Source organism: Nematostella vectensis, chromosome 10 (genome assembly GCF_932526225.1).
Source record: "Nematostella vectensis chromosome 10, jaNemVect1.1, whole genome shotgun sequence".
NCBI classification, from domain to species: domain Eukaryota; kingdom Metazoa; phylum Cnidaria; class Anthozoa; order Actiniaria; family Edwardsiidae; genus Nematostella; species Nematostella vectensis.
Genome location: NC_064043.1, coordinates 1899595 through 1914091, shown reverse-complemented (window position 1 = coordinate 1914091; position 14497 = coordinate 1899595). Strand labels below are relative to the sequence as shown.

Below are 14497 nucleotides of genomic sequence, written 5' to 3'. Positions count from 1 at the left end.
TTTTCAGCCCATAGTACTAGGCAATTTCCACAACTGGATAAATATGAAGGGAAATCCTGGGGTTCATGTCTCATGCACTGCACAGCTTGTTGTCGTCTACTATAAAACATCACGCGATCAAAGGTTCTTATTAACACATCAACCGCAAAAGCTACTCCTATGTCTACACTTTACACTCACCTTACAGGAGGTGCAGCTTTGGTAGGGATTCTTCCAAGAATAAACTGCATTTTCTTTAAAAACATGTATGCCTACCTCAAAGGCAGTACTAAACCAAAACATGGAGATTGTGTTACACCGTGACATCGTCACGCGCAGCATGTGCATACGGGGATTTCCCGACCTGATATAAACCCTGGTGCATAATATAAAATCACAGTACTTGTTGTGCTGAAATACGAGGTCGCAACTCCAACGCTCTTCATGTAAAGATACAGAATTCTATTGGCTACGGATTGCTATTCGTGCGGTGAGTATGGTTGTAAAATAAATATCTTGTCTTCTTACATCATCACATTGTGCATTTGCTTTTATCCAGAAGCTTCATCGATATTGTATTTATTAGGTAAAAATGATTTTTTTCGATGTTTTTCACACCAAGTATAAAAGTGATAATTGTAGTTGTGATGAAAAAGAGAAAAAAAAATTGTCTGCCGCTTTTTGACTTGATTATATTTTGATGATCTCCTAGAATCCTTCGAATACTTATGTTTTGATTTTGCTTTTTGTTAGGGTTCCAAAGACAAACCGAAAATATTTCACCTTGGAGATTCGGTCGGTACACACCTTTATTTCAAAAACGTTATCAAGTGAATTGTCATTTATCATGGCATTTTAGTAGACTGTTCGGCTATCTTTCTATCTTTCTGCTCTTTGAACAGGAGCTTTATTGAACAAACAATTATGATTCTCAATAATACTACACTTGTAACATTTGCAACCATAATCTGGAATCTTTAACAGATTGTTCACTTTTAATTATAAGTATTTTTCCTGTCCTTTTTGCGTTCCATTTCAATTAGTGTAGTGAACGTCAAAATAACAAAGTGTGCACATTAAAAGGGTATCACCTCCATAACGAAATTGAAAGCCCGTAAACATAATAAAAACCTTAGAGATTTGCATGGCTCACTTTACAAACCTGCCAACTTTTGATTTTGCTAATGGCTGTTACGTGACCCTGGAACATGTTTTCGAAAACATTGACCTTGGAGGAGGGCCAAGACCACCACCACAGGACGACCAAAACAAGGGGTGGCCTTTTTATCGCAAGATACATAAAAAAGCACTAACTCTAATGTACTTTTGTCTAGAACCAAATAAGATCTCTACGCGGCTGGCGCTTATGGGATAATTTCAGACTGGGACAGACAAGAAATACGAGAATACAGAGTGAAAAATTACAATAGGAGGAGGATATAGGTGGGAGATTGGGTCGAGGTGAGATAAGCGCTCTTGCTGGGGCCTCGTGTGACACACATGGAGGTGCAGGAGGAAAGGTTACCCATGAAAACCACCTCGAAAAACTCCAAGAACTTGTCCCTGGACAGTGGGCTCGGGAGTTTTGAAGAGAGTGAGCCAATGGAAGCCAGACATCGCTCAATGACCACTGCAACTGAAGAAATCGAAGCTGCTAAACTTGTAGAAAGTCAGAGTGGTATTATAAATGGCGGAGATCTTCCAATTAAAGCTCAAAGATTTCATTTTGTCTACCTTGGCTTTGCCGTCGTGGACAGAAGATACACTCAGCATATGCTACCATGGGTTATATCCGAGATAAGGCGAAGGAAAGAGCGCCAAAGTGTGTACTTGTGCGTCGAGGCGGCCACTGTCACCGCGGTAAACACGGACGAAAATGGCAGTGCAGCATTTCAACATGGCGTTCAGAACATAACACGGTGTGCGAGGTCGTACGACAAAAAATGTTTTGCGTATCTTGTGAAATCTAACGAAAACTCCTGCTCATGCTTTTGCTATGCATTTGAGGCGGCCGATCCGAACTCGGTGAGTATGGCTTATTCTAAGCTGAAATCTTACTGAAACAAGTCTATGCTAAATAATTTTATTATTGTCATTTTGACATGTTGATATCTTTAAAAAAAACCTCCGATCTTACCCGTATATGTAATCTTTTTCATTTCTTCTAGATGTTTTGCAAATAACCCTTCAATTTTTACATTTCCGAATTTTATTATCAAAGTGGTATTAAAATCCTTTTATTTTAAGTTTTGGTCCTTCTCTTGGCAGCTGTAATAAATAGCCGTCGGGCAAAACAATATAAAACCTAAGTATATTCCATCTAATGTTTCTCGCTGGTCTCTTTGAAGAATTGTCATTGAGGAAGCCAAAAAACGACCGAAGTCTAGTTGCGACTTCGTTTAGCCAGTTTACTGTAGATAAAGGCAACGTGAAAAAGCTTTTAGGATGATGTATTATTTTCTTTAGGAAGGAACATGTCTAAATTTGACACTAAAGAATTAATTTGACTTTGTTGTGTTATAAATAGATGTAATCTTTCCTTTGACAGTGTTTCCTGAGATCGTAAGTAGCAGATCTCGAAGCAGGCCTGATTAAATATATGTTTTACAAATGAGGAACATTAAAGTGTCTTTTTTACAAAATTATGGACCTATCTTCATCATATTTTTTAGTTTAATTTATGCAAATCGTTAGTCATTGTGTTGGTTTGCTCCATAACAAATCTTGAAATAAACCATATTGATTTCCATTGCTAAAGCACCTTTTGTTGTTAAACAGAGCCCCCTCTCAGAGAAAGAAATACAACTTTATTTGCATCTTTATTTGAGTTGAGCTTTCCTGGTAAACAATCAGTTGTACAATTTTAATTAATTATGGTTAACTCCTAAAATGATCAGGTATAATGATTTTTCAAAGGAGCTTACTTTTACGATTTGCTTTCACTCAAACCCAACTAACAATTTAAAACCAGCAAAAGATATATAGAAAAAACAATGACCTGCTCAGCTGGGCTTTCTGGGGATCACTTATTAGAGAAGTTCTTAATAAATGTATCTAGCTTCTTGTTTTTCCTATTCAACAATACAGCCCTGGAAGCCTTGTACATATGTGTCCCATTTTTTTTCACACCAAGGATAATGGTTTACCTGAAATAGAATCTTCTGCATCTCATTCTCATAAAACCAACCATTATCTTGAAAGTATGCCATTCCTAGTATACAATCCCTTACAAATATTGATATTTATCATCATTAGTCTTGTCTCACCAAACTAGTTGCAAATTGTAGTTCTATCTTTAAGTAATGTATAGCCGCCTATTTATTTACATTTGAGTTTGTTATGGGATGATTCAAATTCTTATCAGATTAATTAATTGACCATTTATAATTTATTCTATTTTCAAGTTGACTTAGCATCAGCTATAGAAAAGAATTAACAAAACTACTGACCAGTTGTTTCTAGGGTGATATGTTATTGTTGTGTTTAGTGCTAGGATTATTTTTTTTGTTTTTGTTGTTGTTGTAAGAGTTATTGTTGTGTTTTTAGGTTCCAGGATTTATCCATTGTTTGAGGGAAAACTGTGACATGGCTTGCGACCCAGCAAACAACAAGCCAAAGAGGAAAATATCTGCAAACTATTCAGGAAACCAGCCTGTCAACAGTGTCCCAAGCGAAGAGCACATTATGGTCAGCTACCCTCTGTGTTATATTGGTAGAGTAAACGTTTCCCATCGCCAGGCTCCGCCTACCCTGATAGATGACTCAGTCAGCAAATTTAGAAACTTGAACCGTAGGAAAGAACTGGAGGAAGAATTAAATAACCCAAAACGACCACCATTATCCAGAACAATGAGTAGCAGTGTTCCAAAAAGACAACCACCACCTGAACTTTACAAAGCAGCTCACAAAAATACTGTAAGAGTCACCACTGTAGATGAGGAGAAAATTACAAATACAGCAGATAAAGATGATGAACCCTTACAACCCTCAGATGTTCAGCGTCCTCGCTCTGCTAGTGATGGGGATAAGAAGTTGTTTGCACTTCCTACCAAGGAGAGATGTGATAGTGATCATACCAGGAATGCTAATAAAGCCTACAATACTCCTGCCGCCAACAGGAGTGTTCTGCTTCGGATCACCTCACAGCATGTCTCGGTGATAAGTACCTCTAGCAGCGGGTTACTCCTTGAGAAGAAGCTAAGGGAAATCTCATTTTGCCAGCAGGTCAGTATTTGATTTTGTCCTGCATGTTTTACAGGCTTTAAGTGCTTCCTTAGCTTGTTTGATGATTAGTTGACATTTTACTAGGTAAAGTTTTGTGTACACATTTCTATACATGATTGTGACCAGACATTATTATAACATGGCAAAATAACTATAATTATAACAATGCTATTTTTTGGCTTAATATCCTAGGGAACAAAGAATGCAGACCACTTTGGGTTCATATGCCGTGAGCAGTGTTCCTCTCAATATGTCTGCTTTGTTTTTAAAGGAGAATCTGAATCATTGGTAAGAAATATGTCCTAACCCTACTCTCTACTATTTATTCATTAATGTATCGTCACATTGACATAAACTGTTGCACCTGTGATAACCAGGTTGACAGTGTGATGCGGTCGCTAAAGGAGGCTTTCCATGCGGCCTGGCAGGCAGCGGGTTCCACTAAAGTCTGTGAACTGTGTCCATTGCATCATCTGCACCAGCTCTGTACACAGCTTGAAAGTGAGTGGTTGTTGCTTGTAATCATCTATGAATCAAAATAAAAGATTTTAGTATATAAAACCCGGGAACCTTGCAAGAACAAGCGATTTGATTGTTTGGGAAACCTTGGGATGAAATGCAATATACACCTCCTAGGAGGTGGATATTTTCCTGTGCCCCAAAATCAAGTAAACTGGCAAGTGTAACAGCCATTGTGTTTCAAGCAAGTGTTTCCGAAAACAAAATTGCTACTATCCACCTCAATGGGAATGGTATAATTGTTAATATTATGAGTTAACTAAATTATACAAGAGATAACTAGTCAGTAATAGTCAGTGTATACCAGTAAATACATTGTCCTGTCCAGATCTGTACACTAAACTTTGTTTTCATGCCCAGATCTCCAAGTCCAACAGCAACATGAGACTCTTAAGAAGCACCTGACTACTCTCTCTGACATGGAGATGAATCAGTTCACAGACAAGTACAAAGTATGTACCCTTTCTTATTTTACCCAAGCTCATTCAGTATGTTTCTGTCTCTGTCTGTCTGCCTATGCACCTATCAAAGCAAAGCAGTTCAGAGGTCAGTATTTGAAATAAAGTGTTTCTACCCCAGGGTGGAAAATTCTGTCTTAGATTGACCCTAACCCCCCATCCCCCCCTCACCCCGCCCCCATCCCTGAGGCTTGACATTGATTGACTTGTTTCTTTCAACTGAGGGTCAGGACAAATTAAAGGCGATTAATTATTTTTGTTTATAGGTTACTTGTACTTAGATGTGGGTTTTTTTTAATTTAGGCTGAAACTCATGGCACAGAAATAACAGAGCTCAGTGAAGATGTTGATGTTATAATGGGTGTCCTGCGGTCACTATACGAGAAGCGCCAGCGCTCTCATTCACATATACCATCTACACAGGTAATTATCTTAAAGTGCCACACCTTTGTTATTATGTTCATTCAAAATTAGATTTTAGAGATTTTGAAATATTGATCTAAGAAAAATTTTTTATACACTATCTGCCAATTTGTTATAAAAAATAGCTGTCTCAAATCAGCTGATGGAAATGGATGCTTTTTCATACTTCGTACTTTCCTGGGTTGACAAGGGCCCCTTAAGTTCTTGCCACTGAATAGGTTAGAATAAATACTCAGGGTACATGTTTGTTTTCCTTCAGATTCAAGCAAAGGATAGTGTGAGAACTGGTATATTACAAAAAGCAAAGAAATCTTTGACTTCATCTCTTGAGAACTTCCGTAGCAAAAGGGTATGTATTGAAGTTTTACATTAATATTTTTTTTGTACCAGAGAGTACTTCCTACAAACTGCTTTTGTCATTTTATATAATGGTTAAATAAAAAGATCCTAGAAATAACCAATCCAGCAAGTGTGCCGGTCGTTTTTGTACCAGGCATGTGTCCAGGGGGGGGGGGGGGGGGGGGTCAAAGGGGTCCGGACCCTACCCTGCTCATATGACCAGATAAGTTCAACTCCTCTTGACCCATTCATTAATTTTATGTGTGTGTTTGGATACAAAAATTTTATAGATGGATCTACTGACCTATTATCAGATCTAAGGATGAAAATTTGAGCTTAATTGATCCGTGGTCATTGAAGTAATCCTCCGCCCTGCATTTATCTCTAGACATGCCCCTGTGTAGTTGTTTCATTGAATTATGGGGCCAACTTTGTGTATGGTCTTTAGGGCCGCTCCAGGTCTGCCATAAAGCAAGAGAGTTTTGATGATGAGAGATCAAGTGTAAGTTTCTTTATTTGTGACAGATGTAGATAGTTCACATCTGCTTTGATCTCTTAGTGATCAGAATGTTTGTTTGAACCAATTCCTGTGTGTTTGACATGTTATTAAATTCCCTATTAACTAGAAACATCTCAACATGGCTAAGGCTCAAGTTACCATAAGTGTGAAAAAACAAAATTAATTGTGTCATTGCTTTGCATCATCTTTTAAATGTTAGCTTGATAAAAAGAAACTCATTTTTTGAAATTGTAAACAATACTTAAATGTGCAGGTTGAGTATGTTAAGAGTAGTTTTGTCCATTTATCACTTTTTTTAAAAACTGGAATTCGACTCTGCCAAATTTTTGTCTTTAATAAGACTTCTCCAGGGCAGTGTCTGTCTTATTAAAGAGTCGAATTCCAGTTTTTGGTGTATTGTATTAATTCTTCTGGTACAAGAGCACGACAGTTTGGGCTTTTTGTTTCTATCACTTTTTTCAAGTACATTAATTGACATAACTATCTTCATTTGCTTGCTCTACAGTCTGACGAAACCAAGCCATCGCCAGCAACCAGGAGACGTAGCCACACCCTAGACACAATAACCACCAGTCCCACACCCTCCTTGACACCTATTGGAGAGGCTGTCATCCCACAGCGAGTGCTTGACTCAATGCCTGTACATCAGCAGAGAATGCTCCAGGCACAATCCCTAGCACAAGCCAGGTTACCCAGAAATAAATCTAGCGAGAGCCTCACTGTACAAACCAAGTTTTCGCGAAACAGATCGACCGAGAGCCTGCCAGATGAAGCACTTAGCGGCAACTCATCATCGCCACCAGCCACACCCACAAAGCCACATAATCACGTGCATAAGAGACTTAGCCGGCGACACTCTTACAGACAGGTAAAGTGCATCCATGAACATTTGATCTGCACAGACGAAAAGTATGCAGTTGCCAATGCCCCAAATAGTAGACAAAATGTTGCTTTTTTTGATATTTCTCAAACTCATTAATTATTCATGTGTGCATTAGCCAATGAGTGGAGAGGATATGGGTCACATGTCTTGATACCCAATGAAAACCCAGATGAGCATCACTAGTGATTTGGATATGTGATCCAAACCACTAGTAATGTTCATCTGGGTTATTGGATATCAAGATCCATGCATGTGACCCATATAGAACAATATCATCAATGACAACGTTATTTATCTTAATTTTAATCATACAATTGGGTGATTGGTTAAATCAAGGAAACCAAATCAAGCCTAGGAAACAATAGGTAGTCCTACTTTTTTCATTTACAATTATGTTAACCTCACAATTTGAAAATGATGCCGAGTGTAAAATTGAACTGAAACCTTGGTCTTCTTTATAACAATCTGACTCCAAACTATTGACCGCTTCTTCCTTCTTAGAAAGTTAACTTTCTGGCCCTAGAAGATTGTAGACTTTGCTAACCTGTACATTGTAGACTTTGCTAACCTGTACATTGTAGACTTTGCTAACCTGTACATTGTAGACTTTGCTAACCTGTACATTGTAGACTTTGGGATGCTGGCTCTAACCAATGTCTTTTCGTCCTCTCCGCATTTGGGAGAACGAAAATGGTTTGCCGCAAAACCTTTGGCCATAGCTTAAGCTTCTCTTGCAGAATGAATTATCTTGCGTCGCAAAACAAATAACAAAATGTACTAATTGTATTTCCCATGAGAAAAAACAGGTTGTGATTGGACACAAACTTCTCGGCATTGTTTGCTCAATAGTTTGTAAGCAGTTTTGAGTCCGTTCATGCCGATTTTTCCAATTAGGGCAAAATTGGTGAATACTTTGAGAAGCCATTTAAAAAAACTTGGGCTTCGTGTTTCATCAGGGATTCCAAATGCACTATGATAAAAAAAGACCCTTTAAACATTGTACCATGTGATGGTTTTGTTTTCTTTTCAGAACATATTCCATAGTGTTGTTACTCCTTCAAAGAGGAATTCCATCTCACCTCAAAGTAAGTGCCACAGAAAGTAATAAAATTAATTCAAATTCTGTTTTACTTGGTAATATCTACTTTTTTTGTGGCTGTCTAGGTGAGTTGACATGGTCTGATGTGACAGGAAGAAAACGTTCTAGTCAGGAATTGAGGGCGCTTTGGCGGAAAGCCATTATGGAGCAGATTCTTCTGAACAGAATGGAGAGAGAGAACCAAACACTGGATGGTGTGTGTTTGAGAGATTAGTCATTACTCATTGTATTCCATGTGGGTCCACCCAACCAACTCTATTTGTCATTCACTAGATTTCCAGAGGTCTAAACTGCTGAAGAGACTGAAGCTTTCTTATGATGAGGGGTCTGTCTGCCACCAGACAGCAGCTGCCAAGTGGGACCAGCTGTTGTCACGCCCATGGGATGTCCAGGTCGAGATGTGTGTTCTCAGGGATGCTGTGAAAGCTGGTAGGTGAAACATTCTTTAAACATCAACGATGGCTGTCATTGTAAAAGTGTTTTATCTTCAAACTGTACATATACAACATTAACAGAACAGTTTGGATTCATGAATTAGCAAAACATGTTTTGATGTGAATGCAGTGTGTTTTTATGTTTGCTTTATCAACATTGTTATGTTTTAGGGGTGCCAAAAGACAAGAGAGGTGAGATCTGGGAGTTCCTTGCTAAGCAGTACAGTGTCCGTTCTCCAGCCAGTAAAGATGCTTTCTGGAAGGCAGGATCCTATGAGGAGATGCGGGACGGTTCGTGCAACCACCAGCACTCCATTTTTATCGACCTTGGTGAGTAGCTACTTCAATGAACTTACTGAATATAAAACAAGTTTTCACATCTGTTAGTAACATGTTTAATAACTTACAAGTATAATACTTGTAGGTTTGTGAACTTATTTTGTTTGCCTCTTTGTAGTTGAGATATTAGACAAGCCTTTATAACAACTTGTCTTAAAAAAGGCTTGTTTTTTACCACTAGCTGCAGTTTGTTAGTTAGAATCATTTGTCAGTTACAGTTTGTATGTGAACTAGGCTTTTATGCACATTTCATTCTAGTCTAATTATAGTTGTTGTTGTTGTTGTTGTTGTTGTATTAGTCCTTTGCTAGATACAGGCCTTTTTATCCAATTTTTTTTAAATATTATCCCTTGCTACAGAATGTTGATTACATGCAGCTGTGCTTATATAAGTTAGGTGTGTTCCTACCGTGTTATCATCTGAACAGGACGGACCTTCCCTCGCCACCCATACTTCACTTCTCAGTTTGGCCCAGGCCAGCTGTCGCTGTTCAATCTGTTGAAGGCCTACTCCGTGCTTGATACTGATGTGGGCTACTGTCAAGGACTCAGCTTTGTGGCTGGTATACTGCTCATGCACATGGAGGAGGCGAAGGCATTTGATGTCATGCGGCACCTTCTGTTTGCTCTCGACCTGAGGAAGCTGTACAAGTCAGACATGACAGAGCTGCAGGTACGATGTATAAGTCATAACCATTTCTGTCTTTTGCCTTTCTGAACCATTCCAAGTCTCCCTTCCATTTCCCTTTTTTTTACAAGTCTTCCTTCCATTTAACCATTTCTTCACGTTTTTCCCTTTCATTTAACTATTTCTTTACAAGTCTCCCTTCCATTGAACCATTTCTTTATGTTTCTCCCTTTCATTTAACCATTTCTTTACTTTTTTCTCTTCCAATTAACCATTTCTTTACAGTTTCCCCTTCCATTTAACCATTTCTTTACGTTTCTCCCCCCCATTTAACTGTTTCTTTACGTTTCTTCCTTCCATTTGACCATTTCTTTCATTTCTCTCTTTCATTTAACCATTTCTTTACGTTTCTCCCTTTCATTGAACCTTTTCTTTACGTTTATCCCTTCCATTTAACACTTTCTTTATGTTTCTTCCTTCACTGAACCATTTCTTTACGTTTCTCCTTTCCATTTAACCTTTTTTATGTTTCTTCCTTCACTGAACCATTTCTTTACGTTTTATTCCTCCATTGAACATTTTTTTTGTTTCTTTCTTTCATTGAACCATTTCTTTGCATGTCTCTCTTCACTGAACCACTTTCATTTCTCTCTTCCATTGAGTCATTTCTTTATGTTTCTTTCTTTTATTGAACCATTCCTTTGCATGTCTCTCTTCACTGAACCATTTCTTTCATTTCTCCCTTCCATTGAGTCATTTCTTTATGTTTCTTCCTTTCATTGAACCATTCCTTTGCATGTCTCCCTTCGCTGAACCATTTCTTTCATTTCTCCCTTCCATTGAGTCATTTCTTTATGTTTCTTCCTTTTATTGAACCATTCCTTTGCATGTCTCCCTTCTCTGAACCATTTCTTTGCATGTCTCTCTTCACTGAAGCACTTCTTTCATTTCTCCCTTCATTGAACCATTTTCTTACATGTCTCCCTTCATTGAACCATTTCCTTACATGTCTCCCTTCATTGAACCATTTCCTTACATGTCTCCCTTCATTGAACCATTTCCTCACAATTCTCCATTGTCTGCAGATCCAGTTTTATGTGCTCTCTCGGCTGCTTCATGACTATCACACACCACTCTATGAGTTTCTGGAAGAGCTGGACATAACTCCCACCCTTTACGCAGCGGCCTGGTTCCTGACACTGTTTGCTTCACAGTTCCCTGTTGGCTTTGTTGTCAGGGTTATGGGTAAGTCAATCCGCCTATTTGTCCATTTATCCAAGTCATGCTCAAATGTAATAGAAACGTTTTCACAATCATATGGGTTGATTTTCTCGTCGTCATAGGGTAAACAGCCACTTGTTTGTTATTGTTTACATTGAAAACACAGCATTGTACTTAAAAGCATAGCTTTTGAAAAACAATCCTTGAGGAAGTTTAAAACACATTTTGCTTGATTTGTCTGATGGATGATTTGCCCAATGATTTATATTATATTCACTTGCAGATATGATCTTCTTACAAGGAATCACTGTCTGTTTCAAGGTAAGATTAAAACATGTTTGTTAGTTGTCATTTGTTAAATTAATGATGTCCTACTTGTTGAATGCTTTTGCTGGTGACGATGGTGCCGCTACTAATGGTTTAGTTGTGGTTATTGGTGTTATTGTTCATGATGATGACTTGGCAGGTGATGTTGATGTTGATGTTGTTGAGCCTCTGTAAGGAGGGCATCATCGGGTGTGATATTTTTTAGTGTTTTTGTAAATAATGATGAAGATGATGGTGACATGGAAGGTGTTGTTGTTGAGCTGTTGTAAGGAGGGCATCACAGAGTGTGATGTTTTCTGATGTTATTGTAAATGATGGTGACATGGAAGGTGTTGTTGTTGAGCTGCTATAAGAAGGGCATCAAAGAGTGTGATGTTTTCTGTTATTGTTAATGATAATTTTTGTGCTTGGCAGGTGATGTTGTTGCTCTTGAGTCGTTGTAAGGAGGGCATCATGGAGTGTGACGGTTTTGAGTGTGCTGTCGACTACATCAAGACCCATGTGCCCCCATATGCGTTTGCACACATGGACTCTCTGGTAGCACAAGTCCTTGATATGGATATCTGCAAGGAGCTCGAGTCCTATGTCATCGAGTACAATGTGCTGAGAGAGGAGGACCTTAGCCTAGCTTCCGTGGAAGAATTTGAGCACCAGCGAGCCAAGAAGCTTGAGCAGGAGAACAAGGTGCTGAGCAAGCACTTACAAGAGGTGTCAGAACAGCTCACCTGCGCTCGCAGTACTATTTCCAGTCTTGAGGGCACGATTCACACAATGCAAATGAACACTACTGAGCTACTTGGTCTCATACGGTCACTCACTAAGGAGAATGACAAGCTGAAGCAGGAGCGAACCCCCATGGCCACACCTAGTGCACAGCTTACACCTCTTTCGCCAAGGGAACCCAGTGACCACACGGACACCGATAACAGCTTTGAGCACATCGGCAGTCACGATTTGACAGACGATGAGGCGGACTCCCTGGCTAGAGACTCCCCAGCAGATGAGCTGAGCGAGTTGAGAAATAAGAGCCCACAGCTTCTCAGTGATAAGCCTGAGGACTTGGCTGTCAGCAGATAGGGATACCATGATGCTTTGCACACCATGGACTGCATGTATGATATCTCATGATGCTTTGCACACCATGGTTTGCATGTATGATATCCGATGATGCTTTGCACACAATGGACTGCATGTATGATATCCGATGATGCTTTGCACACCATGGACTGCATGTATGATATCCGATGATGCTTTGCACACCATGGACTGCATGTATGATATCCGATGATGCTTTGCGCATCATTGACTGTACACATGATATCCCATGATGCTTTAAGCAGGGGATAGGGGGTGGGTACATATTTGTGTTGGGGAGAAGTTATTTTAGGGGGTCCTGTTATTATGATTTTTTGCATATTTTCTTTATCATTCATGTCCATGTCAAATTTTGGTTTCTCATCGTATTCGTTTTAACTTCACAGTCTCTTGATGTGATGTGTTGTTCGTGTTGTAGTTATTGTGGTACCATGAGATGTGATGTTATTATGAACATGTGATGTTTGTGGTGTATGTGTCGCATGGGTGTATGTTTCACATTTGTGTGACCATTTTGCATCATAGTCTTGAAAGAGTAATTTTCCTAAGTTGTTATGTTCAAGACTTGAACGACTCATTTCTCTCCTGTGGAGAGTAGAGAGATGGGCTCCCTGTCGTGTGATCTTTTCTTGTCATTTTTTCATGTGATGTTTCGTGTTGTGTTTACGGGGAGTGCCTGATCTAATACCAATTTTGTTCTTGGGTATTAAATTTGATTGAAAATAATATAATGGTAATTCACAAAATAAAATAGAATAACATCAAAATTCCAATAAACAAAGCAAGATTTAAAGAGGCAAGAATATATATTACAGAAGATTTGCATGTTTTTTTCTTATGGACTATTACTGAAAAGCTTACTTTGATTTGTCTATTTATGTGGGTTGTCTTCTCAAATTCAAAATAACATAGAGTAGTTTTGGTAACTGTCAATAAAGTCCAGAGTAGCCATGATTACTGTCAATAAAGTCCAGAGTAGCCATGATTACTGTCAGTAGAGTCCAGAGTAGCCATGATTACTGTCAGTAGAGTCTAGAGTAGCTATAGTGACTGTTAATTTAGTTTGTATTCAATATGCAGTCCTTGATTCACAGGAAAAGAGATTTTTCCTCTGAGCTGGTGCGTGATTGGCACAGGATCCCCTGCTGGGCGGTGGGACCTAGAAGGCTGCCAGGGAAAAAAAAACGCCTAGAGGTTAAGGACTTCTTGATCAGGAGTGTGTGAACCTTGAATTTAGAATTTACTTTGTGGCAGCGTATTGAATTTAGACTGTTCTAGTCCAGTACTTGGGCCCAGGCCCTCTCTAGTTCAGTACTTGGGCCCAGTCCCTCTCTAGTCAAGTACTTGGGCCCAGGCCCTCTCTCGTGCTCAGGACTCCTTATTGACTCAAGCTTATTACAGAGGAGGCCTGGGCCCAGGTCATGCTGAAGCTAGCACTTACTATAGGTTGCCCCCTTTGAACCGGTTGGCACTATGTAACCACCACTAAAACCAGAGTTGGTGTTATGGTACTTGTTATATTGTGCTTCCCCCTTAGATCCCCTCAACCATTGATTAGCCATACCACGGATGAATACCAAGTTCACTTTTTTCACAAAAAGGAGTCACATTGGAGATTGTAAAACATGAATTCTCATAATACTGAACATGTGTGGGTGCTGGTACCAGGTTTCTTACTATACCCATTGTGATTACGGATAACTGAAGCTAACTGTCAATTTTGTAAATTGCAATAACGAGGGAGTAGTCTGGGATACATAACAGAGAATTTAATTATCATAAGAGTAAGTCGCTGGTTTTGTGTTTAGGTTTCATCTTATGTTTATCCTCAAGTAAGGGGACCAGGGTTTAATAGAGGCAGAAGGCTGAGTAAAGGAGAGCTGGAGGAAAGAGAAATCTAAAGTGTATACGTTATAAACATTTCTCTTCTTTCTGGCACCCGAACTCTCCTACAGGTACTACAGTTTTTAAAGACAATAATGTATTTTTTTTATTCTTTATTTCACACCA

The 14497-nt window shown here is 39.0% G+C and overlaps 1 protein-coding gene across 2 annotated transcripts; it reads left to right on the top strand.

Annotated features, from left to right (window-relative positions):
• The first annotated feature begins 352 nt into the window (after positions 1-352).
• LOC5512169 (TBC1 domain family member 1) lies at positions 353-13472 on the top strand. Of its 2 annotated transcripts, XM_032381579.2 has the most exons (18): positions 353-469; positions 1314-2004; positions 3526-4203; positions 4396-4491; positions 4581-4704; positions 5083-5174; positions 5484-5603; positions 5863-5952; positions 6391-6444; positions 6968-7330; positions 8376-8430; positions 8510-8638; positions 8718-8873; positions 9050-9208; positions 9645-9889; positions 10930-11089; positions 11349-11386; positions 11807-13472. In XM_032381579.2, the coding sequence occupies exons 2-18, from the start codon at positions 1480-1482 to the stop codon at positions 12467-12469; spliced, it is 3747 nt and encodes a 1248-aa protein (XP_032237470.2). In that variant the 5' UTR covers positions 353-469; positions 1314-1479; the 3' UTR covers positions 12470-13472. The 2 variants fall into 2 exon arrangements, with proteins under 2 accessions (XP_032237470.2, XP_001632545.3); XM_001632495.3 differs by lacking the exon at positions 6391-6444.
• The last annotated feature ends 1025 nt before the right edge of the window (positions 13473-14497 follow it).

Excerpts from the sequence above, each read along its gene's own strand:
- LOC5512169 (XM_032381579.2), top strand. The coding sequence starts at position 1,480 with ATGGAGGTGCAGGAGGAAAGGTTACCCATGAAAACCACCTCGAAAAAC. Across the intron at positions 4,705-5,082 it reads GCTCTGTACACAGCTTGAAA|ATCTCCAAGTCCAACAGCAA; the intron begins GTGAGTGGTTGT and ends TTTCATGCCCAG. Across the intron at positions 8,431-8,509 it reads GAATTCCATCTCACCTCAAA|GTGAGTTGACATGGTCTGAT; the intron begins GTAAGTGCCACA and ends GTGGCTGTCTAG.